The 22,141-nt window shown below is 46.5% G+C and overlaps 1 protein-coding gene across 1 annotated transcript; it reads left to right on the top strand.

Annotated features, from left to right (window-relative positions):
- Nucleotides 1-4,957: 4,957 nt before the first annotated feature.
- Nucleotides 4,958-20,698, top strand: Sec13 (SEC13 homolog, nuclear pore and COPII coat complex component). Its single transcript, XM_038319965.2, has 9 exons — nucleotides 4,958-5,072; nucleotides 7,836-7,880; nucleotides 10,229-10,344; nucleotides 11,798-11,949; nucleotides 12,487-12,620; nucleotides 18,014-18,147; nucleotides 18,503-18,626; nucleotides 19,261-19,407; nucleotides 20,292-20,698. The coding sequence occupies exons 1-9, from the start codon at nucleotides 5,070-5,072 to the stop codon at nucleotides 20,403-20,405; spliced, it is 969 nt and encodes a 322-aa protein (XP_038175893.1). The 5' UTR covers nucleotides 4,958-5,069; the 3' UTR covers nucleotides 20,406-20,698.
- The last annotated feature ends 1,443 nt before the right edge of the window (nucleotides 20,699-22,141 follow it).

Raw genomic sequence — 22,141 nt, forward strand, 5'->3', positions numbered from 1 at the left:
TGCACTGTGGCTCTGGATACTCACCGCTCTGTGGAGGAGGGTAGGAAGACTCAACTTGCCACTCACAGTTTCCAGGATTCAGGAGCAACCCCCTTTTCCCCGCCTACCCCTCACTCCCAGCCTCATCCCAACCACAGCACAGAGCCCACTGGAGGAGGATGCCCTCCTTTTGAAAGTGGATGTGGCACTGACTACTCCCAAGTCAGAACCAACCCTATCCTGGGTCCTCTGGTTAATAAAGAGCCACTGTGTCCCCATGCCTGTTGAAAAGCCACCTTTGCCACTTCCTGATGTCTTATATAGACTTAAACTCAATTCTGGAGTTCCTCTTTTGTCCCCTCATCCGCTGTCCCCTCTGGCCACGTGTTTTAATTATTGTCCCTCACAAATATTTTTGTATGTAGCAGGGGGTGAGTCCTTGTCTCTCTGCACATATCTCCCCTCACATCTGTTGTGAGAAAATGTTAAAACTTTGCCAGACCCTCTTCATGCTGCCCTTTTCTTACCCCTCTCACTGAGCCCTGTTACTCTATGTACCCCGCCCCAACCCCCATTGTAATCACTGTCCCATCAGGACAGACAAAACAGCATCCTGAATCCTGGGAAGCCCTCAACTTACCTGTCCCCTAAGCTCTGCAATTTTTAGGAGAGGCTACCAAGCCCCACCCAACAAGTCACCTCCTGGGGTTGTGCCAGGGTAGGTCCCCGTGTGCCCCTTGTCTGGACGGGAAAGGGGGACCTCTCCCAGACCCTGTACTAAGAACATTCAGCCTCGACCAGAGCCATTCTGCTAGGGGACAGTTCCTGTCTAAATTTCTAAACTGGCTTTTGGTTATTTTATTTCGGTTACTTGAGGGTCACCTCTTTTTAATTCAGAGTTTTAGCACTTTTGGGATACAAACATGTCTTGCCTGGATATCTTGGCACCATTGATCCCCTCCCTGCTTGCTGTAACTATAGGAGGCTGCCAACTAAACCATGCACTTATGAGCCTTCCGCCCACCTCTCTCCTGTTCTAGTATCTGAAGCCTCACCCTTAGAGAACCCTAGGAGCGAGGATACTTCTTGAAGCACCAAGGCCCCAATGAGACGTTAGGCATCTCCAAATATTTTTCCAAGGTCCAAATGAAGCCCTTTGATTTAATATATAGATACAACTCACCCAAGACATGGGACCCTAGGCCCTGGGCAGCTACCATCATCCTCTCCTCCCAAAACAAAAGGTTTGAGGCTACTTGGGGCCACCTTGCAGGCCCTCGGTCTGTTTTGTAATGTCTGTGGTGCTCTCCCTCCAGGGCCCTTCCTCTCGGGGGTCACCACACTTTGCTAACTCTCGTGTGCACATCTTTTATAACAGAGTAGCGAGGGAATGGTGCCGCCTCCAGCTTCCACAAGCTGCCTGGGCTCTGGGGGACTCTGGGACAATCGGGGCTGGGAAGTGACTGTGCTCTTATTGTACACTCTTTATTTCTCTGTATCTCTGGCTTGTGCTCTTTGTAACTAATGGGATTTGTCTGCCTTTTCAACACTATACTAAGCAATAACAATAAATGCACACGTGGAAACGCAGGCATGGTAACCATCCCAAGGCCTTTTTCCGCAGGACAGCTGGGTCCCCATTTTCAATGGATTTGGACTTGGGGAAGTTGAGTCTCTGGTTGGGAAAGACATTTTGCCTTAGATTATACCATTGAGCTCTGCCATTTGAGGGACCTGTCATTAACCACTAACCCATCTCAAAAAGAGGCTTGGGAGAAGGGGGTTTCAGGAAGAAAAGAAGAGTCACTCAGAGGCAAAGTATCAGGGAGGTGAAGGGAACAATTGGAGGAAGCTGTGAATGGCCTGACTGTGGTCTGGGATAAACCAGAGGATGGTGGAAAGCGTGGGCACAGATTATAGGCAGCACCCCCATTGATGGGGAGGGAAGCACAGAGCAACCTGGTACCCTAGGGTTTTAGTTTGCATTCTATTGATGGGACAAAACATGATGGCCAAAGGAAACTTGAGGAGGAAAGGACGTGTCTGTCTTACTGTCCAATCACAGTCTATCACTGAAGGAAGCAGAGGCAGGAGCTCAAGCAGGTCAGGAATCCGGAGACAGGGACTGAAGCAGAGAATGTGGAGGAGCGCTGCTCACTGGCTTGCTCCTCATGGCTTGCTGTCTTATACTTTCCAGAACCACCTACCTAGGGTTGGTGCCAACCACAGAGGACTGGGACCTCCCACATCAGTCATTAATCAAGAAAATACCCCAACAGACGAGTCTATGGGCCAATTGGATGGATGCAACTTACTCAATGAAATTCCCATTGTCAGACTGTCAAAACCAAAACAACAACAACAACAAAATAAACAAACAGAAACACCTAACCAGCACACCCTAACCAGTAAACTGAATTTGGCAAACCTCTCAAAGGAAAAAAAATGCCAGACTGAGAAACAAATATCAATTTATATACACAAAATCCCAGATCTTCCTAAGCTGAACTGGCCCCCAGATCAAATATCAGTGGCCTCATTTAACTTCTGACCACTGTTTCAGTTCCAAGGTTAATTTAATCCAACATCAACTTTCAGAGTAGGTATTACTGCTGAACATCCTGAATCTGCAAATCTGAAACTTTCTGAGTGCCAACATGATGCCACAAGCAGGAAACCCCACACCACCAAAGTTTGCTTTGGGCACAAAACTATTAAAAATATGGTTGGGCGGTGGTTGGGGCACACTTTTAATCCCAGCACTCAGGAGGCAGAGACAGGCATATCTCTGTGAGTTCCAAAGCCAAGTCTGGTCTACAGAGCAAGTTCCAGGGCAGGTTCCAAAGCCACACAGAGAAACCCTGTCTCGAAAAACCAAAAAAAAAATTTATTAAAAATATATAAAGTCTGGCTAGGTGTGTAAGAGTATATAAAACGTCTTGTGTTTGTAATCAGACATGGATCCCATCCCAAGATATCTCACGGATATGCAAATGTTCACAAAATCAAAATGAAACATTGCTGGTCCCAAGAGAAACTTTACTAATCCTGTGCTTCACACGTAACAGAGAAGGAGACAGCCACTCCAAGAGGCAAAGAATGGGCCCTCAGAAGTAGGAGATGAAGTTCCGATAGTTTCCATCTTTTGCCAGAGTTGGCACATTAAAACTTTAAGACACCATGTCTTTTGGTCTACCTGCAGGTGTCTTCATTTGCTGTCGCTTATCCGAGATCCTCATTGTCTTCAGCTTCAGAATTTATACCAGAAAATTCCCTCAATAACAATGACACCTCATGCATTATATTTACATATAAGGTGCCCGTTGTTACCATTTTCACTGGAGAAACGTAAGGCTCGGAGAAAACTAACCCGGCCTTATTGACTGGAGGACTAGCGGTGCAGCTACAGAGTGGCCCGTGCCTTAGCAGAGAAACCCAAGTTGGTCCCTCAAATTTGTTTTCTGTTTTACCCTAAGGACTGCCTCTTCACATCCCTGTGATAACTTCTCCCTGGAGGAGAAGAAAGGTCTCAAAGGCACTGAGGTGGGAGGGCAGGGATATGAGGCTGCCCCTCTCCTAGCCCCTCTCCCAAACCCCTTCTTATTCCTTGAGCTTTGGCATTTTGCTGGTAGCTATCTCCAGCCAGGGTTTTTAATCCCAGTTTCAACATAGGACCAGAAGGGATTTTGACTTAGCTGGGGTGGAGGTGGGGGTGGGGTGGAGGTTCCACCCTGAACCACTTGGCTTCTTAAGATCTGCAGTGGGCGGGAGTATGGGACCATATGTTTCTGAGGAGCTGTGCTGCGGCTCAGCATGCTCCTTGCAGTGCTTGTGTAGAAAATGAAAAAACGAAAAGCTAAGCTAAGCGTGGTGGCGCATGCCTTTAATCCCAGCACTTGGAGGTAGAGGCAGGTGAATCTCTGTGAGTTCCAGGCCAGCCTGGTCTACAAGAGTTAGTTCCAGGACAGACTCCAAAGCTACAGAGAAATCCTGTCTCGGAAAAAAAAATAAGAGAAAGGGAGAGAGAGAGAGAGAGAGAGAGAGAGAGAGAGAGAGAGAGGGGGGGAGGGAGGGGGCGAGGGGGAGAGGGAGGGGAGGGAGGGAGGGAGAAGCAGGCTGATCTCTGTGAGTTAGAGGCCAGCCTGGTCTACAAGAGCTAGTTCCAGGACAGGCTCCAAAGCTACAGAGAAACCCTGTCTCAAAAAAACCAAAAAAAAAAAAAAAAAAAAAAAAAAAAAAAAAAAAAAAAAAAAAGATGGAAGGAGGGAGTGAAGAAAGAAAGAAGGAAGGAAGTAAGGCAAAGAGAAGAGAAGAGAAGAGAAGAGAAGAGAAGAGAAGAGAAGAGAAGAGAAAAGAGAAGAGAAGAGAAGAGAAGAAAAGAAAAGAAAAAGGAAAATCAAAAAGCCAGGGGCAAGAGGTTGAAGGGAGGAGTCTCAAGTTGCCCTCTCTTGGAGCAGTCAGAGTCCCTGGGATTAGAGATTTTGGTTTGCTGTCTGTGAAGAAAGTTGGTGCACTAACACTTGGAGACACTGGGGATTTGTGCGTCCCGACAGGACTTCCAGGATTCCTCATGGACCAGACTCAGAGGATCCCAGAGGATCCCTCTAGAAGTCTGGGGTCTTTGAAGTCATCAGCCCTATAGCAGAGCCGTCCTCTAGGAAACATAATAAAACACTAGCCCAGTCTACTCGCGAGATTAACCTGTACAACGTTCGTGATAAAAGCCAGAGGGATCCAGACCCACAGAAAAGGAGGGTGAAGTTGTAATCACTGATCATTTCATTTATACATCCAGGAACCAGAAAAGCCTGGTCCAGGTTAAAAAAAAAAAAATCCGCAAGTGATATGATTATAAAATCCCGTGATTAGGGTCACCATAGCAACCAGACTCTCACGGACGACCAAAATAAGAGCGGAGCCGAGGGAGGTAGGCGGGGCGCTGGTTCCAGAAGCGGCGGAACCTTTGTGCAAGTCGAATGTGTTGCTGACCGGAAGCTCCTAGATGTAGGCCTGTCGGCTGCGGGCCGGCACCGGAAGTGAAGCGTTCAGTGCTGCCACGTCCGAGGCCGTGAGTCGCCGCTGCCACAGCTATGGTAAGTGTTGTGGTCCCGGCGGCAGTCGTGACCTTCGGGCTGTCCAGCACCTCTTTCACTTCCTCAAAGTTTGCGTGTCCTGCCTGTGCGGGTTTCAGAGTGGGAGCTATGACAAGGCCGCCGGGCCTTCCGGAACTCAGAGGCCCGGGCTACTGTGGCTCCTCCTGCCAGTCTCGTATCTTGTCCTTCGTAATTGGGAAAAAAACAAACAAACAAAAAAAGCCGAAGTTATCAGAGGAGCTGCTGTCTACGGAGCCCTTAGTACGTTCCCACTGTCGCTCACATTTCCGCCCGCAGGTAGCCTGCGAAGCCAGTGTTGCTGTCGTCAACACTTGAGCTGGGCAGGGGCAAAGCTGAGATCCGAATCCTCCTAACCATTCGGTCCTGCCACCTACTACCTCAGCAGAAGTAGTGGCGGGATCAGTTGCTTAGACATAGGGCTCCCGGGAGTGATAACCCTTCGGGAAATGGGTGGGAGGCCTAGCTAGTCTAGGGCATCGTCTCGGATTTTATTAACTTCTGTGGTATCTGCAGTGTATCTCCACTGCCCCCTGAGTCACTGTGTGAATGAATGAGAACCAGCCGCTGGAAGTCTTAGACCTGATTGGCACAGTAGCACAGGGAGCTGCCTCCCTTTCCTTGTCGCCCTTTGGCCCCTCTGTTGCTGAGTTGGAGACTCTTAAGCTGGTCCTTGAGCTCATTCTAGACGTGTGCCTGGTGTGGTTCTGATGAGCTGAAGTGTTTTGATTGCTGTTTCTGACTGTGTTCCAGTAACCCCCAAAGTGTTGAGTGCTCCAAGAGCATCCCAAAGTGTGGATCCTAGCCCATGACTGCTGGGTGAGAATGGTCAGAAAGAAACGCCCAAGGTCCTTTGGGTCACCGGTGTCAAATTACTTTTCCCTCAGCCAGTCTGGATTGTGGGGATTCTTGAGCACACCGCCCACCTTATACTAACGTGTGTTGTGGGGTGCAGCGAGGGCCGGGGGTGTTTCTGGCCCTGGTAGCCTGGACTGTATGCTGAGTGTTAGTAGGTTAGTAGCTAGGGTTTATTCCCAGCAGTGTGGCTTTGGCAAGGCTTTTCTCTTCACTGACTCTTGTTTAGTCTTTCTGTTGGTTAAAACTGACTGCTCCTGGTGCCTCCTGATGCTCATGGGAAAAACGTTAGCATCTGCAAGCAGGTGCAGTTCTTCCTCCTCTAGTCTTTGCAGACATTCGAGTGCACTTTTTAGAGCACTTAGAATTCTCAAGAAAACCTGTACTTACTCAGTGTGTGCCTTCTGAATGCCTTGCTACCATGCTCTCCCAAGGCCTACCTTTCTAACTAGCCTAGAATTCTTGTTCCACCTTCCTGAGTTCTGAAGTGTTATGGTCCAGCACCACAGCACCTTGCCATGAAGCGTCAAGCTTGGTAACTGCGAAGTTTGCCCTGGAAAAGGATGTGGGAAATGGTGAGAAATACCAATCTCAAATGGAAAAGTCCCCTTTTCTCTTCCAAGAATTAAATAGTGGCTGAGCCAAAAAAACAAAATGTATGTTTTTGTTCATTTATTAATTCAATGGATAGTTACTGAGTTCCTTCTGTCTGTAAAACATTGTGTTAAATAATTGTGAAGAGATTCAAAGCTTAGGGATATGTTGGCATGTGCCTTTAGTCCCAGCACTCAGGAGGCAGAGGCAGGTGAGTTTGTGGACAGCCTGGTCTACATAGTGAGTTCCAGGTCGGCTAGAACTATGTATTAAGACAGATAGAGACTATGTCAAATCTACAGATAGTTGGAGCCTACATTCTCCAGCAGAGAAGGAGCATAAAGTACTGTAACTGTCCAGGGCTTCTGTATATGTAAGCGTGTAGCTAGTTGGGGATCAAAGGAGGCTGATTTAAAAACAAATGGGGAAAACACTGATGGCCATCATGGCTGTTTCCTGCCTCTACAATCAAACTTCGGTCCCACTAAGGTGAATCTAGTCAGGCCTGTCACAGTTCATAGTAGGCAGGCTAGAGAGTAGCCTCAGAAGCAACTAAAGTCCTGGGCCATCAGAAGCTCTGCAGTGCAGAAAGGGAATGTGAACTCTGATCCTTCTTGGTCTCACCTCACCTTTGAGAGCTGCCAGGCCTGTGCTCCAGGCTCAGTAACACAAGTTCTCAGACTATCTTTGACCATGGAATCCTTTTCTGCTTGGATTATATCTTCTCTCTGGTTCTCATCACTTAAGGCAGCAGTATCTCCCCTCATCTTGGGTTCCCCCTACCCACACAAACCATGGTATGGCTGATCTGGCTCCTGGCAGGCTATTTACACATGAGCTTCTCTGAGGCTAGAACCGCCATTCACACTCTGTCAGTCTACAATACTCAATACAAAGAAGGTCCGTAACTGGGCAGTGGTGGTGCACACCTTTAATCACAGCACTTGGGGGGTTGGGGAGAGGCAAGTGGATCTCTGTGAGTTTGAAGCCAGCCTCGTCTACATGAGCTAGTTGCAGGACAGGCACCAAAGCTACAGAGAAACCTTGTCTCGAAAAAAAAGAGGCCCTTAGCTGGAAATGCACATATATTCTGGCATTTGGGAGGCTGGGGCAAGAGGTTACTAAGTTCAAGGCCAGCCTGAATTATATAATGAGAGCCAATCTCGAAAGAAATAAGAAGAAATTATTTATGGAATAAGCACAGGCACCCCTAAGAACCTTAGGAACAGTTGATGCTTTAATGAGATGATTGTTACAGCTGCTGCCAGTGATGTCACAGATTGTCTTTGGTTCTAGGTGTCAGTAATTAACACCGTGGACACCTCTCATGAGGACATGATTGTAAGTATCCACTCATCCCTTCTGGGCCTGGACATGGGCATTCTCCTCTGTGGGGGTTCAACTGTGTAGTAGTTCCCGGCAGCCCATAGCCTCCAGGGTTTAATCGTTCTCCCACATGACCTCTGGGTTGGCAAGGCTTTGACAGTGGCTTGTCTTTGCTGTGAGAAACGTTCTGTTGTGCAGCTCAGGCCCTTCAGTCTTCGTACTGAGAGTAAGGCCAAGTTGGGGGCAGAGGTTTGACAATCATCTTTCTACCTTTCTCTTTCCTAAGGCCACTTCTCAGCTTCATGGAAAGGGGGTTAAATGATGGAGAGTGGGAAGTCAGTGGCAGTCACAGCAAAAGCCTAGAACAGTGACAGATGGGCTTATCTGTCTTAGCCCAGAGAGTAGGCCACAGCAGGCCCTTGGGCCTGAAGTCATTCCTCAGGACATAGTATGGAATGTCCGGAGGTGAAAGTCTCTCCTGCAGCCAAACGACGCAGGCAGCCTTGGAGCAGGGCCCAGGCCAGGTGGTCTCAGTCTCCCAGCCTGACCACTAGCACTTGTCTTGGGGTTCTGATGCAAAATTGTGCATGTTGCTGGTTCTGGTCATGAGCAGTCTAACTGTGAGACCACATGGCTGGAGCTGGCATGGGCCCAAGGGCAATAAGATCCGATCTAGACAACTTTGCCAGTGTCTTGGTTTCCTCCCGGGGACCAGGTGAGGCAGTATAGACATTGGAAATACTTGTGTGCTCACGAAGTCTGTCATCAGACCCTGAGTGCTTTTCATTCAGTCCCTTGATAAATCTGTAAGGACCCTTGAAGCCAGTGTACTCTTTAGCCCCTTTGAACGCTATGGAAACTGAAGGTTAAAGAATAAGCTGAATTTTCAAAGGTTGTACAACAGATAAGCTAAGGCAATAGAATTCCCACCCAGGTACTGTGCCCTCCTTCCCAGTATGATAGAACTCTGCTGAGAAGAGCTTTGAAATGGACCTTTAGCCTGCCTAACACAGTAAAAGATGACCTTCCAGAGAAACTGTTGTCCTTAGGTAGAGAGGTGACAAAGGAATGTTAAATTCTATATAGCACCTTTTTGAAATGTAATAACTGCTGCCTGTTGCTGAAATCTGCAGGGTGGGACAAATAGGAAAGCAGCAACCACTTGGATAGGTGAGCCCACCAACAGGGGACTGGTGTTGAAGGAGACCATACATGCTGCAGAAATAGGCCCAGAACTGGGGCAACAGCCTGATGTGGAATTCCCCTCTCTAGGCTATGAATACCACTGGTGAATAAAGGAACTGCCTTGACCTGTTGATAGGGCAGAACTTAGGAAGGGGGGGGGAAACTAAACTGAATGCTGGGAAAAAGGAGGCGGAGTCAGAGAGAGCCATGGAGCCGCCAACAGAGAGAGTTGTGCTGAAGCTTTGCTGGTAGGCCACCACCTCTTGGTGATGCACAGATTAATGGAGATGGCTTAAATTAAGATGTAGGAGTTAGCCAATAAGAAGCTAGAGCTAATGGGCCAAGCAGTGATTTAATTAATATAGTTTCTGTGTGATTATTTTGGGGCTGAGCAGTCCGGAACCAACAAGTGGCCTCATTCCAACAGCAGCCAGCCCGTGTCCAGTCGGTGTCAAAGTTGGTTTTGAGCAGCAGTAGCAATGACACTTCAGGCATTGTTTCCCATGAGTGTGGAATCTGGAGTACTAGGCACACTGCTAGGAAAAAGGTCTCCAGACTAGGTATCTAGGTATCTAGATATCTAGATATCTAGATATCTAGGTATCTAGGTATCTAGGTATCTAGGACTTTGGTGCAGTGAGAGGACACATATCTGTATGGAACCCTGTATCCAGGCCCACAGTACTTCAGAGAGTGCTGCACAGAGCCTGAAGTATTCTGAGGCCTGCTCTCAATCAGTAGCCTTGGGGTCTGGGGCTAGGCTGAGCCTCAAGGTGTCTTCCCCAATAGCCCATGGAGCCTGTGATCAGGACAGTGAAGTCAGTTTTCCCTCCTGTACCCATTCACAGAACAGGATTGGAAGAAGTGCATGAAGGGTCCAGAACAACCAGCTCAGTATGGCTTGTTTGGTCCCTTCCAGTAGGACGCTGTCTGGCAGGGAATTTATAATACCAACATTCTAGCTTCTTGTGATGATTCTTTGAGATTGTTTGAGTAGACTCTGGTGTTTATCAGGCCCTGACTGGTTCAGGCTGACTGGTTCCCACAGGCTTCCTCTGCTGCCCTCCCCTTGCAACATGATGCACAGATAGGAGTTTGGGTAGATTCTGGTCTATACTAGGCCTGGCTGGGGCTTCCCCACGCATCCTGCAGGCTTCCCCAGTTGTCTTCCCTTGCAGCATGATGCCCAGATGGACTATTATGGCACCCGCCTAGCAACCTGCTCCTCGGACAGGTCTGTCAAAATCTTTGATGTGCGAAACGGAGGGCAGATCCTCATCGCAGACCTCAGAGGGTAAGTGTCAACAAGCCTGGAGGCAGTCTTGGTGATAGCTGGATCACTGGACCTGGGAGGAAGGATGAAAACACAAATTGAGCAGTTCCAGAGTGCATTCAGCAATGAGGATGCTAAGAGCCCAGACCCCTGTGCCCTTAGCAGAGATGCAGGTATGAGCCCTAGCTCCACCACCAGGAGACCTGGGCAAATGAGGCACTTTGTATCTTGGAACCCTCCTCTGCTTAATCCCAGATGGGCTAATCCTGCCTCCAACCAGGGCCCGTCCTCAGTAGGTCTTTGATGTGGGCAACACTGCCATGTTCAGAAGCAATGAACATGACTGCCATCCTGCACATATTTAGCCATTTGACCTGAAGTGTCATTTGGTAAGTATGATCACAAGATAAACATGCTTGGAGCACCTGTGCAGGCTCACGTGTAGCAGAGAACAACTTTGTGGAATTCTCTCCTCTACCTTTCCATGGGTTCTGGGGATTGAACTCAGGTGTGTTCAGGCTTACACAGCAAGTGCTTTACCTGCTGGGCCCATAAGACAAATTTTTTTCTTTTTTTAAATATTTATTTATTTATTATGAATACAATATTCTGTCTGTGTGTATGCCTGCAGGCCAGAAGAGGGCACCAGACCCCATTTCAGATGATTGTGAGCCACCATGTGGTTGCTGGGAATTGAACTCAGGACCTTTGGAAGAGCAGGCAGTGCTCTTAACCTCTGAGCCATCTCTCCAGCCCCCATAAGACAAATTTTATACATCCTGTTGTGTTGTGTTGTCTGTGGCAGATGGCCAGGGAGTATTTGTCAGATGTCTGCTCTTCTCTCTCCCTAGCCTTGGAGGTCTTGGCTCATTTTCATGGTCAGCTGTCTGTTTCCCATCAGAGCCTTTCACACAGTGTGGGTTCCTAACCTGGGTCTGTAAGGGCTCGGGAAGTAGAATCCCAGGGTTTGGTGAACTGGGACAAGGAAAACAATTCCATTTGTTTGCTTGACTCTGAATTTACCATTTCTATTTGGATATAGGCTGGAAACTCCAGAAATGGTTATAGTCCTTGTCAGTTTGTCACCAAGAAAAGTCAGATGTGTTTCCATCTTACATGTAGCTGCCTGACACTTTGAAATTGTAGATTGTTAGACTTGCCCACTTGTTACTTGGGTTTTGGCAAAGAGGCAGTTTGGTGTTTTAGTAACTCATTCCAAGATATGAAATTTTTATTTTAAACTTAATAGAATGCAGAACAAATTTAGGTATGGTGGCACATACCTTTTTCCTAGCATTGGGAGGATCACAAAGTCATGGCTAACCAGAGTATATAATGTGAGTGAGACCCTGATTCAAAAAACTAAGACCGTGGGAACATTCTGTTGTCCCTCCAGAGGGAGGTAGCACTGTGAGTCCCCTGACCCTGAGCATCCTGACCCTGACCCTGAGCATCCTGACTCCCTCCCTTGCAGACATGAAGGGCCAGTATGGCAGGTAGCCTGGGCCCACCCCATGTATGGCAACATCCTGGCTTCCTGTTCCTACGACCGGAAAGTCATTATCTGGAAGGAGGAAAATGGCACTTGGGAGAAGACTCATGAGCACTCGGGACATGACTCCTCGGGTATGTAGAGTCAGCAGTGAGTAGGGGGCCTGTAGGTGGGAAGGACCTCTGTTCTGGTCTCGTCCCAGGCTCCCTTCCCTTGCTCTTGCCCATCCTTTGTAAACTGGTTGGCTTTTCCACTAGTCTGTCCACAGCTGAGGTCAGTCCAGAGAAAGGTTTATTGAGAACAGTGGGGGCTGGGGCCATGGCTCAGTGGTTAAGAGCACAGGCTGGTCTTCCAGAGGTCCCGGGTTCAATACCCAGCACCCACATGGCAGCTCACAGCTGTCTGTAATTCCAATTCCAGTGGATCCAACACCCTCATAAACACATACATGCAGACAATGCACATGAAATAAGAAATAAACCCAAAAAACCAGTGAAGCTTCCCAACATATTCTTGAATCTCCTTGTTTTGTGAAGGCAGGCTTAGGAAGTGCTTAAATTTTCCTTAATTTGGCCAAATGTTAACTGGCCACTGGCAACCGCTGTGGCTTTTCTAAGAATTTAGCAGAATACTAGTGTATGATGTCAGCCTGCACTATGCTCCTTTCACAGTGAACTCCGTGTGCTGGGCCCCTCACGACTATGGCCTGATTTTGGCCTGTGGGAGCTCCGACGGGGCCATCTCCCTGCTGACCTATACAGGGGAAGGCCAGTGGGAAGTGAAGAAGATTAACAACGCTCACACGGTGAGTCCAGCCCCTGCCTTTTGCATGGAGGAGAGCGCTGAGTGCTGTGCTGAAGTCTTCTGTGCTCCCAGGAGGAGGCTGAGTGTCCCTGCTGAGCAGTGGCTGGGAGGGGATGTAGGTTAGGTACTGCTCTTTACTCTTTACTCTGAGGAACAGCAGCTGCACCTCAGTCCAAGGCAGAGGTGGCACTGGCTTTTCCTAGGAAGCCCCAGGATGGAGATGGAAGTGTGAGGGCACACCAACTGCCTTAGAACTTAGAGATCCGCCTGCCTTTGTGCTGGGATTAAAGGTACCACCACTGCCGAGCTGTCTTGTTTGTTTGTTTAATGTCTGTATTCTACATATGAAAGAAATGATGTGACAGTTGTCTGAGTCAGGCTTATTTCACTTAACTCATTTTCCTGCAAATGAAATAATTTCATTCTTCCGTGGTGGAATGAAGCTCCATCGTGTATCTAGGCCCCGTTTTCTTTGATCATTTTCTCTGGTGGTGTACACAGGGCTGGCTCCAGTTCTTAGCTGCTGTGAGTAGTGCAGCAATAAAGGCGGATGACTGAGTTATTCCTGTGCTGTGCTGACTCAGAGTCCTTAGGGTGTACAACCAGAAGTAGTAGAGCAGGCTGCTGCTGGAGTTCTTTTCTGTAGTGGCTGCACTAATTTACATATACCCCTACCCTCACATTGCTGCCAGCACTGTGTAAGGGTTCTTTCTCCCACCTCATCCACCCTGGAGTTTGCTGCTGTTTTCTCGATGGCTGCTTTGCCTAAGGAGAGGTGGAGTCATTGTGCTTTAATTTATATTTCTTGAGAAACATTATTTCATATATTATTGGCATTTACACCGATTATTCTGAGAACTGCTCCGTCTATCCGCCTTTGTTGACTGGATTATTTGGCTCTTTCACACAAGCGCTCTTATCCGCTACGCCACCCCAGTCCTTGTACGGCTTTAAATGTTTAATAGACTTGGACTCGGCACTTTTCCCAGTCACGGAAAGTTTCTTCGGTGGTCATTCCTGTTTGTAGTTTAAATGCATGTTACACTTGAATCCATTGCTTTTTTTGAAATTAGTAAACTTCTTTGCTGTGATTACATTGGATAGTGTTTTACTGCCTTTAGTTTTGATCTTAACTCCTCGTACTCCATGAACTCTTAGATTTAATCTCTTGCTCATATCCCAGAATTTATGAAAGTTGTGGTTACACTTAATTTTTCTTTATTGGTGTCTATTTTAGCTGGTCTATTAATGATGCTTTCCACTGTTTTTTTTTTTTATTTTTTGCTTTTTTATTTCCATCATTTGTTTTTTTTCAAAACTCTGTTTCCTTGCAGAATCTCTTATCTGTATTGCAAAGTCTCTTTTCAGTGTTGCTGACTTTCTTATTCGTGTCCTAAAGTGATTTCTCTTTGAAGTCATTGATCACTTTTACAGGTAGACTTGAATTCTTTATCTGACATTTCAACCATTTTAGTGTCTTTTGGTTTGGTAACTGAGTAGTGGGGTCTTTGTACTTTGATCTCCACATATGTGCCATGGCACATGCATGCAATAAAACAATGAAAAATAGCAATGAATAATAGGGAAAGGGGGAGAGAAGAGCAACAGATTTGCAAAAAATTTACAAGAAATGTTTAAATAAAAATTGGATAAATATAAAAAGAGGAATAAAAAATTGTCAAAGTCAACAATATGGACAAAGAATAAAATACTAAGTATTGCAGCAGCTTCTTTCTGTAGCCCTAAGACTGGAGTCTGCCACATGGAAGAAGGGGTCAAATTTTGGAGCCTCTACTTTTGAGACTGGTGCTGAAGTTGGACTGGTCAAGTATTCATTTAAACTCTTAAGATTTGTCAGTTGTCTGTCAAGGAAGCAGAGGTTTCTTACTCCTTTGAGCAACATGCCATCTATTTGCTTGTTGGGGATACTCTACAAGTCAGTGGTACTCGTTTATATAAGACTGGCTCCTGGCTTATAGACCTGTTTTAAATTCTGCTATCAATCTAGGTGACCTCAGTGCTTGAGGGAAAACTATCTAATAATTTGGTTTATAGCAAGGTGACTCTTAAGCCTCCCATTTGTATGACCATACAGTAGACCTTGCTGTCACTAGAAAGTACTCCTAAGACTCAAATATCTGGTGATGGTAGCACTCAGGAGACTTGAGGTTGGAGGGCCACAGGTTCAAGGCCAGCCTAGGCTCTGAGTTCTGTAGCGAGACTTTTTTTTTTCCTTTTTTCTTTTGGTTTTTCAAGACAGGGTTTCTCTGTGTAATCCTGGCTGTCCTGGAACTTGTTCTGTAGACCAGACTGACCTCAAATTCATAGAGATCCACCTATCTCTGCTTCCTAAATTCTGGGATTAAAGGTGTGCACCACCACTCCTGGACTAAGACTTTTTAAATAAATAAGTGAAATGAAAAGAAAAAGATTTGTCAGTTGTGTCTTATTGACCCTTTCTGTCCTTGCAGTCTCGGTTTCATTTCTCTGTTCTGCTCTGGTCTCACTCTTTATTCTTTTCATCAGGTTTCTCTGCAGAGCCCCGGCTGTCCTGGAACTCCATTCTCCCGCCTCTGCCTTCCTAGTGCTGGGATTCAAGGTATAGCTACCACCACCCAGTTTGCGCTGGTCTTTTTCTTTCCTTATATTTATCATGTTTTTTGTTTGCTTGTTTTTTTGTTTCATTTTACTTTTCTAACACCTTGGGAAGCATCATTAGGTTGAGCTCTATTTTTCTTTTAAAGATTGATTTTAGTGTGTGTATACACATATAAGTGAGTACATTGTCTTTGGAGGCCGTAAGTCATTGGTTCCCCTGGAACTAGAGTTTTGTTTTGTCTGGATGTAGGGTCTCAGTATTGTAAAGTTCCCTCTTCTGTACTGCTTTTACTATTTCTTTCATCTATGTGTGCTAGTTAAACTTTAAGAAATTTTCTCAGGCCAGGCGGTGGCAACTCATGCTTTAATTCCAGTACTCAGTAGGTGGCAGGTGGATCTCCAAATTTGAGGCCAGCCTGGTCTACAGAATGAATTCCAGGACAGCTAGGGCTACACAGAAAACTCTCTCCCAAAATTTTTTTTCTCATTTTCCACTTCTTTAATGACTTATTGTTCAAAACTCTTTATAGTCTCTATATTAATAACATTTCTCCATGCTGTAGCAAAATCCCTGGCCAAAGCAACTCAAGAAAGGAAAGGTTATTTTGGCTTACAGTCTGGTGGTAGCCTGTCATGACAGGGGAAGACACAGTGTATCCACAATCAGGAAGCAGAGGACACCTGCTCACTTCCTCTTTTTGATCAGTCCAGGATCCTAAGCCCTTGGGATGGTGCTACCTACATTCAGTTGAATGTTCCGGAAATGTTCCTCACAGACACGCCCACTTGTTTGCTTCCTAGACAATCCATTCAAATTGATAGTGAAGATTAGTCATTATAGTCTTCATGTGTTTGTATAATCTCTGCAGTTTCTCTTGCTTTGACTTCTATTTTCTATTTTGAAATATGCAATTTATTATTTCAGACTTTTGAATTTGCCAGCACTATATTATCTGAGGCGCTCTCTCTAATATTTGTCTCACAACTGTATTCTCTTAAATTCAGTGCATGTATATTGACAATCATTATCTTTATATTAATTGATCATGTGACATTCATTGTATCATATGGTTTTGTGAGTCTTTGTAAAGTCTGTTTTGACAAGTACTGTTACTGCCTGGTTTCGGTTCTGTTTTGGTTTCTCAGCCTTTCATTTTTAAGGTGTTTGTCTCTGCTGCTGAGGTGAGTTACATCCAGCATATTGTTGGTTCTTGTTCTAAGTCCATTGCTTTGTGTTTGTGTAATGTAGTATATGCATGAATGTATTTCATATACGTGTGAAGGCAGGAGGTCAGTATCTGATGTCTTCCTCTACCACCGTCCACTTTTTTTTTTTGAGATAGTCTCTCATTGAACCTAAAGCTGTAGACTATCTAGCCAGTGAGTGTCAGGGATTCTCCTGTCTCTGACCCCTAGCCTAGTGCTTTAAGTGTGCAGATGCACATCATCATGCTTGTTTTATTGTTTGGTTTTGGTTTTTGAAGACAGGGTTTCTCTGTGTAGCTCTGGCTGTCCTGGAACTCACGCTGTAGACCAGGCTGACTTCAAAATAAGATCCACCTGCCTCTGACTCCCAAGTGTTGCGATTAAAGATGTGCACCACCATGCTGGCTTATGCCTGTTTAATAATGTGTATTCTAGGGGTCCATATTCAGGTTTTTTTTTAAATATTTATGTATTTAATTATGTAAACAATATTCTGTCTGTACGCCTGCAGGCCAGAAGAGGGCACCAGACCCCTTTACAGATGGTTGAGAGCCACCATGTGGTTGCTGGGAATTGAACTCAGGACCTTTGGAAGAGCAGGCAATGCTCTTAACCTCTGAGCCATCTCTCCAGCCCCCATATTCAGGTTTTTATTTTTTGTGGCAAGCACTTTACTACTGAACCATCTTCCCAGCCCTAGTCTGTGACTTGAGATAATTTACACTGGGAAACTGAGTAAGAAGGAGAGAAGCTCAAGGCCAGCCTAAGCTACATAGCTAGGACCTTGCCACCAAACAACAAAAAAGAAATAATTATGTAAGCCACGATCAAAGTTACCATGAAAAGTCATTATTTGGGCATCTGGTTGTTTTGACTCCTCTTTGATGGTGCCTCTGTAGTTCATCTGTATATTGTTTTGGTTTTTCTGTTTCTCATTTGCATGTATACTTTTCTACTGGGATTTACTCTTCTGTGTGCTGAGTGTAATCTGTCCTCTCCCTCTAGTGCAGGACTTTCCCCCACCATTCATCCATAAGGCTAGTCTTGTGGCCAAGTTCCCTTGGATTATGCTCTTAGCAGAAGCTCTTCATTTCTCCTTTGAGTCTGCACTATAGTCTGATATTTTCCTGGAGGACTTGAAACACCATTCTATGCCCTCCTGGCCCTTAGGAGTCTTGCTGAGAAATCGGCTGGCCTAATAGTTTGCCTTTAAGGATAACCCTACTTTCAGTGTGTGTCTTGTTAGTAATACGGGTATGTGCAGGTTTACGTAGAGGCCCAGGATTGGCATCAGTCTCTTTGCTGCTCTCCACATTTTAGTTTTTGAGACAGGATCTCTTACTGAATCTCAAGTGCATGGATTTGGCTAAGCTAGTTGGCTAGTGACCTTAAGGAATCTGCTTGTCTCACGGCCCCTTATCCTGCCTCCCATGTTGGTATGACAAGAACACGTCAGCCTAATTCTTGTTCATCACATTGTGTGCCGTATTCCAAGTCCTGAAAACTAGAGGGAAACCCCCACCAGGAGTCCATGGGGTCCTTTCTCCCTGATGTGCGCGAGTGCAGCCTCACCACGGGTTCCCTCTGCAGATTGGCTGTAACGCTGTCAGTTGGGCCCCTGCTGTCGTGCCTGGAAGCCTCATAGACCAGCCATCAGGGCAGAAGCCCAATTACATCAAGAAGTTTGCATCAGGTGGCTGTGACAACCTCATCAAGCTCTGGAGGTCAGTGAGTTATACGGCTGTCTCCCCAGAGGGGCACTTCTACTCTGCTGTCATTGTTCAGCCACTCTACAGGCAAGGTCACCTTTCTTCCTATCAGTAACAGTATACTATTTTCAGTATGTTAGGACATGTTTTTTAAAGCAAACACCTTTTTCTTTTTCTGAGCACTCTTAGTATTCCCTAAACTTGGAACTATGGAGGAAAGGGCATTTCCTGGGGACTTAATGGGCAGTTTAGTGAGCTAAGTAGAATTCCACTCGTTGTTCTCGTTGAAGAGAACATGAAAGGTAAGCTCTCCACCCAGGGTGGAGATGCCTGCTTGCAACTGCATTCCCTGCTCTGGTTTCCCCTGTAGGGAGGAGGAAGACGGCCAGTGGAAGGAGGAGCAGAAGCTAGAGGCACACAGCGACTGGGTTCGAGACGTTGCCTGGGCCCCCTCCATTGGCCTGCCTACCAGCACCATTGCCAGCTGCTCTCAGGTCTGCTACATCCCACATGTCCTCAGCCCTGATTCCTTCCGATGTCAACAGAGGGAAACTACTTCAGAAGGGGGAGGGAGGGCAGCAGGCATCTTCAGACCGGGGCAGAGACCAGGTAAGGCAAGTGTATAGTGAGATGGGTCAAAAGTAGCTTGAGAAGTAGTGCCAAGCTTAGAGCCAAGTTCAGGTCCCTCCTGACTCTGCCCAAACTCGGTGCCTTGTGTTCATGTACCCAGTCACCCTTCCCGGACACCACCACTGCTTGTTCCCTGTCACCACTGAGATGAAAGCTAAGGGGCAAGGCCTTTAGGCCCAGTAGCATGTTTTATTGGAAGTTGGTTGTTCTTGTTTGTTCATTCGTCCGTTACCTGGCTCTAAGCCTGATTTAAAAGATGGCTGTCCCTGTTCAGATAAGAAAGACTGGCCAGGCAGGGAGACAACATCCATAACAGTGGTCTGTTCACCCATGAGGCCACAGAACCCAGAACCCCTGATTCACTGTGAGATGTGTTCGGGGAAAAGATCAGAAGCAGGACACTGGAGCAGATTGTTCAGTTCCCTGTCTGCAGATCCAGGTGGCTCTCCCTGGGGAGAATGCTTATTTCTCCATCTCCTGATGTGTGTCCTTCCCTAGGACGGTCGAGTGTTTATTTGGACCTGCGATGATGCCTCAGGCAATATGTGGTCACCCAAACTCCTGCACAAGTTCAATGACGTTGTGTGGCACGTGAGCTGGTCCATCACAGCAAACATCCTGGCCGTGTCAGGTGGAGACAATAAGGTATACCTTATTTCCTCGGCAGCAAACATATAGGTTGTAATGGTTTTTCACTTGCTGATATGCACAATAGGTCCCACCTAGTCAGAGGTGGATCTGAATTACATCTCATAGTACCTCTGAGGTACTATGTCCCTTTACACAGAAAAGGAGGTGACTTGTGTAGGGGTTTTACATAGCTACAGTGTAGCCCGAGCTCTGCAAGGAGAGCACTAAGATGTCTGGGATGTCAATGTTCCTTTTTCCTAAGAATCAGCTCCCTTCACTACCCACTCTTTCTGTCCTTTTGTGATTGACTTATTTCATTTAGCATAATGGCTTCCCTTTTGAAAACTAATACATAAACAACATTGTTCATTGCTAAGAGTATGAATAAAGAAACATACATTGTTTTACACCTGCTGTAGCTTTTTCTGCTCTGCAGCAGTTCCAGAACAGGCTTGTAGGCCCCATCTCAAAGGATAGCTTTACGTCTGTCTACCAAAGTCAAGACCTGGTGTTTAAATTGGTATTCCTAAGGCATTTTACGTGTCAGAGAGCAGTAGCTCAGCTTTTCTCCAGGGACAAACCTTTCCAGCTCTCTGCAATAACACCTCATGTAACAGTTGTGTCTTTCTAACTTGTGCTGTTAAAATTGGAGACACAGGCAGTCCGACCCTGACCTGCTCTCAGCCACATCTTCCCTGTCACTGTCACTCTAGTTAGAGCAGCATCCCATGTGGCTGTCCCTGTTGTGCTCTCTAGTATGACTTAGTCCTTCCCTGCATTTTGTGCAAGTGTGGTGGGAGGTGAATGCTTTTCCCACAGCCTCTCTGTGCACATTTAGGGTGAGGCTGGAGAGCAGCAGAAACAGGTGCAGACCTGTGACTTTGTGCGCTAACTTGCAGGTGACCTTATGGAAAGAGTCGGTGGATGGACAGTGGGTGTGCATCAGCGATGTCAACAAAGGCCAGGGTTCCGTGTCCGCCTCCATCACAGAGGGCCAACAGAATGAGCAGTGACAGCACAGGCGGCCTGGTCCTCTTGTTTCCAGGACTGCCTATTCTAGAACAGCATTCGAGCAACTGGGAAGAAGGGTCCCAATGCTACCAAGATTCCACACCCAGGAGTGCCCACGGATGGAACACTGGGCGCTCACCTGCCTTACTGGGAGTCCATGTTTGGTAACTTAATGTCCAGCTGAAAGTGTTCGTGTCAGGAACAAATGACTATTATTTTTAAATATTTTTGGCCATTTTTAACTATCTTTTGGTTCAAGCTGTTTCAAAGCTAATAAAATCATATTGCATAGAAACTTTACTGTGTCACCCCACACAGTGCATCTGCCCAAATTGGGCTACTATGAGCTCCTGTGTAAGTCATGATCCAGGCTCCAGGCCGGGCCTGCAGGGGCAGCCCCTCTAGGTACATTTACTCCATGGGATGGGATTGATGACGTCTGCCCTGAAGAATGGGTATGAGATGCTAACACAAGCAGAGAGGTGATCAACCATTTGTCAGGCAAGGAATGTTAACCCAGAGCAGTCCAACATAAAGCTATGTTGGGAAACCATAGTTCTGGTCCTAGCTAACCTTGAGCCTCACCTGAACCAGGTGCTTTAGGTAGGCCTTCACACTGTATTTCAGGTAAGCAGTATGGCAGAGGAGACAGACCTACCCACTTGGCTAAGGAGAAAGCAGGATTAGAGTTTAGCCCACCTCACCCCAAACTTACACTGCAGAACCAGAGGGGGTGTTGTTATTCCCCAGCCACAGTGTGTGCTTGTGGCAAACCTTTACATGGATACAAGGCAGCTGCTTCAGCCAGTCGCCTGCCATCTATCCTTTTACTTCTTATAAGCCAAACCTGTTGTTTTGCCAAAACATGTTAAGGAGTGGAACTGAAGTGAAGAGATACCAGTACCTGCCCACACAGCCTCCCAAGTCACTCTGTAGAACCCTAGCCCTTTGGAAACTGCATGAAAAATGCAGTTCTTTTCTTCTATGATATGTATGAGAAAAAGGCTGGAAGCATGGAAGTCTGTCAGCCTTAGGACAAGCCTGGCTTCCTATGCTGCTTGATGCTCTCAGAGAAACAGAATACGACACATCACATAGCAGCCCGGGGATCTTTGTAGCTTATGCCTCTGAGGATCACTTAGTAGGGGCTGCAATAGGTGAAATTATGACTGTAAGAGCTTAGGATTGGAAGGATAGCTCTATGTGACCGAGAGCAATAGTTCAATCCCTGGTGTCCACACAAGAAGGGAGTCCATGGAACACATTCATAGTATTACACTGGGGAAATTTCCAAGAAAGGTGATGGGCGGGCATGGTGGGCACACTTGTAAGGACAGCACTTGATAGGCAGAGGCAGAAGAATTGCCACAAATTCAAGGCCAACCATGTCTGCAATAGTGAATTCCAGGGCAGGCAAAGCTACATCTTACAATCCTACCTCAAACACCCAGCTATTACACTTTGTCAGTAGCTTTTCAATTACGGTTTGCTTTCTTTCATTTTGAATCGGGTCTCTCTAGTCCAGGCTATCCTGGAGCTGGGTAGATACATAGCTGAGGATGGCCTTGAACGCAGCCTCCTGCCTCTACTTGGTGAGTACTGCGATTAAAGGCCTGTACCACCAATGGCTAGATTAAAGTTTGTTCTTGAAGCCAAGCAGCCTTGACAAAGCCCAAAGTAATGTATAGCAGTTTCACTGTGTGAGAAAGCCTAACTGCTCTTTCTAAAGCAGTGGCTC

Source organism: Arvicola amphibius, chromosome 2 (assembly GCF_903992535.2).
Source record: "Arvicola amphibius chromosome 2, mArvAmp1.2, whole genome shotgun sequence".
NCBI lineage: Eukaryota > Metazoa > Chordata > Mammalia > Rodentia > Cricetidae > Arvicola > Arvicola amphibius.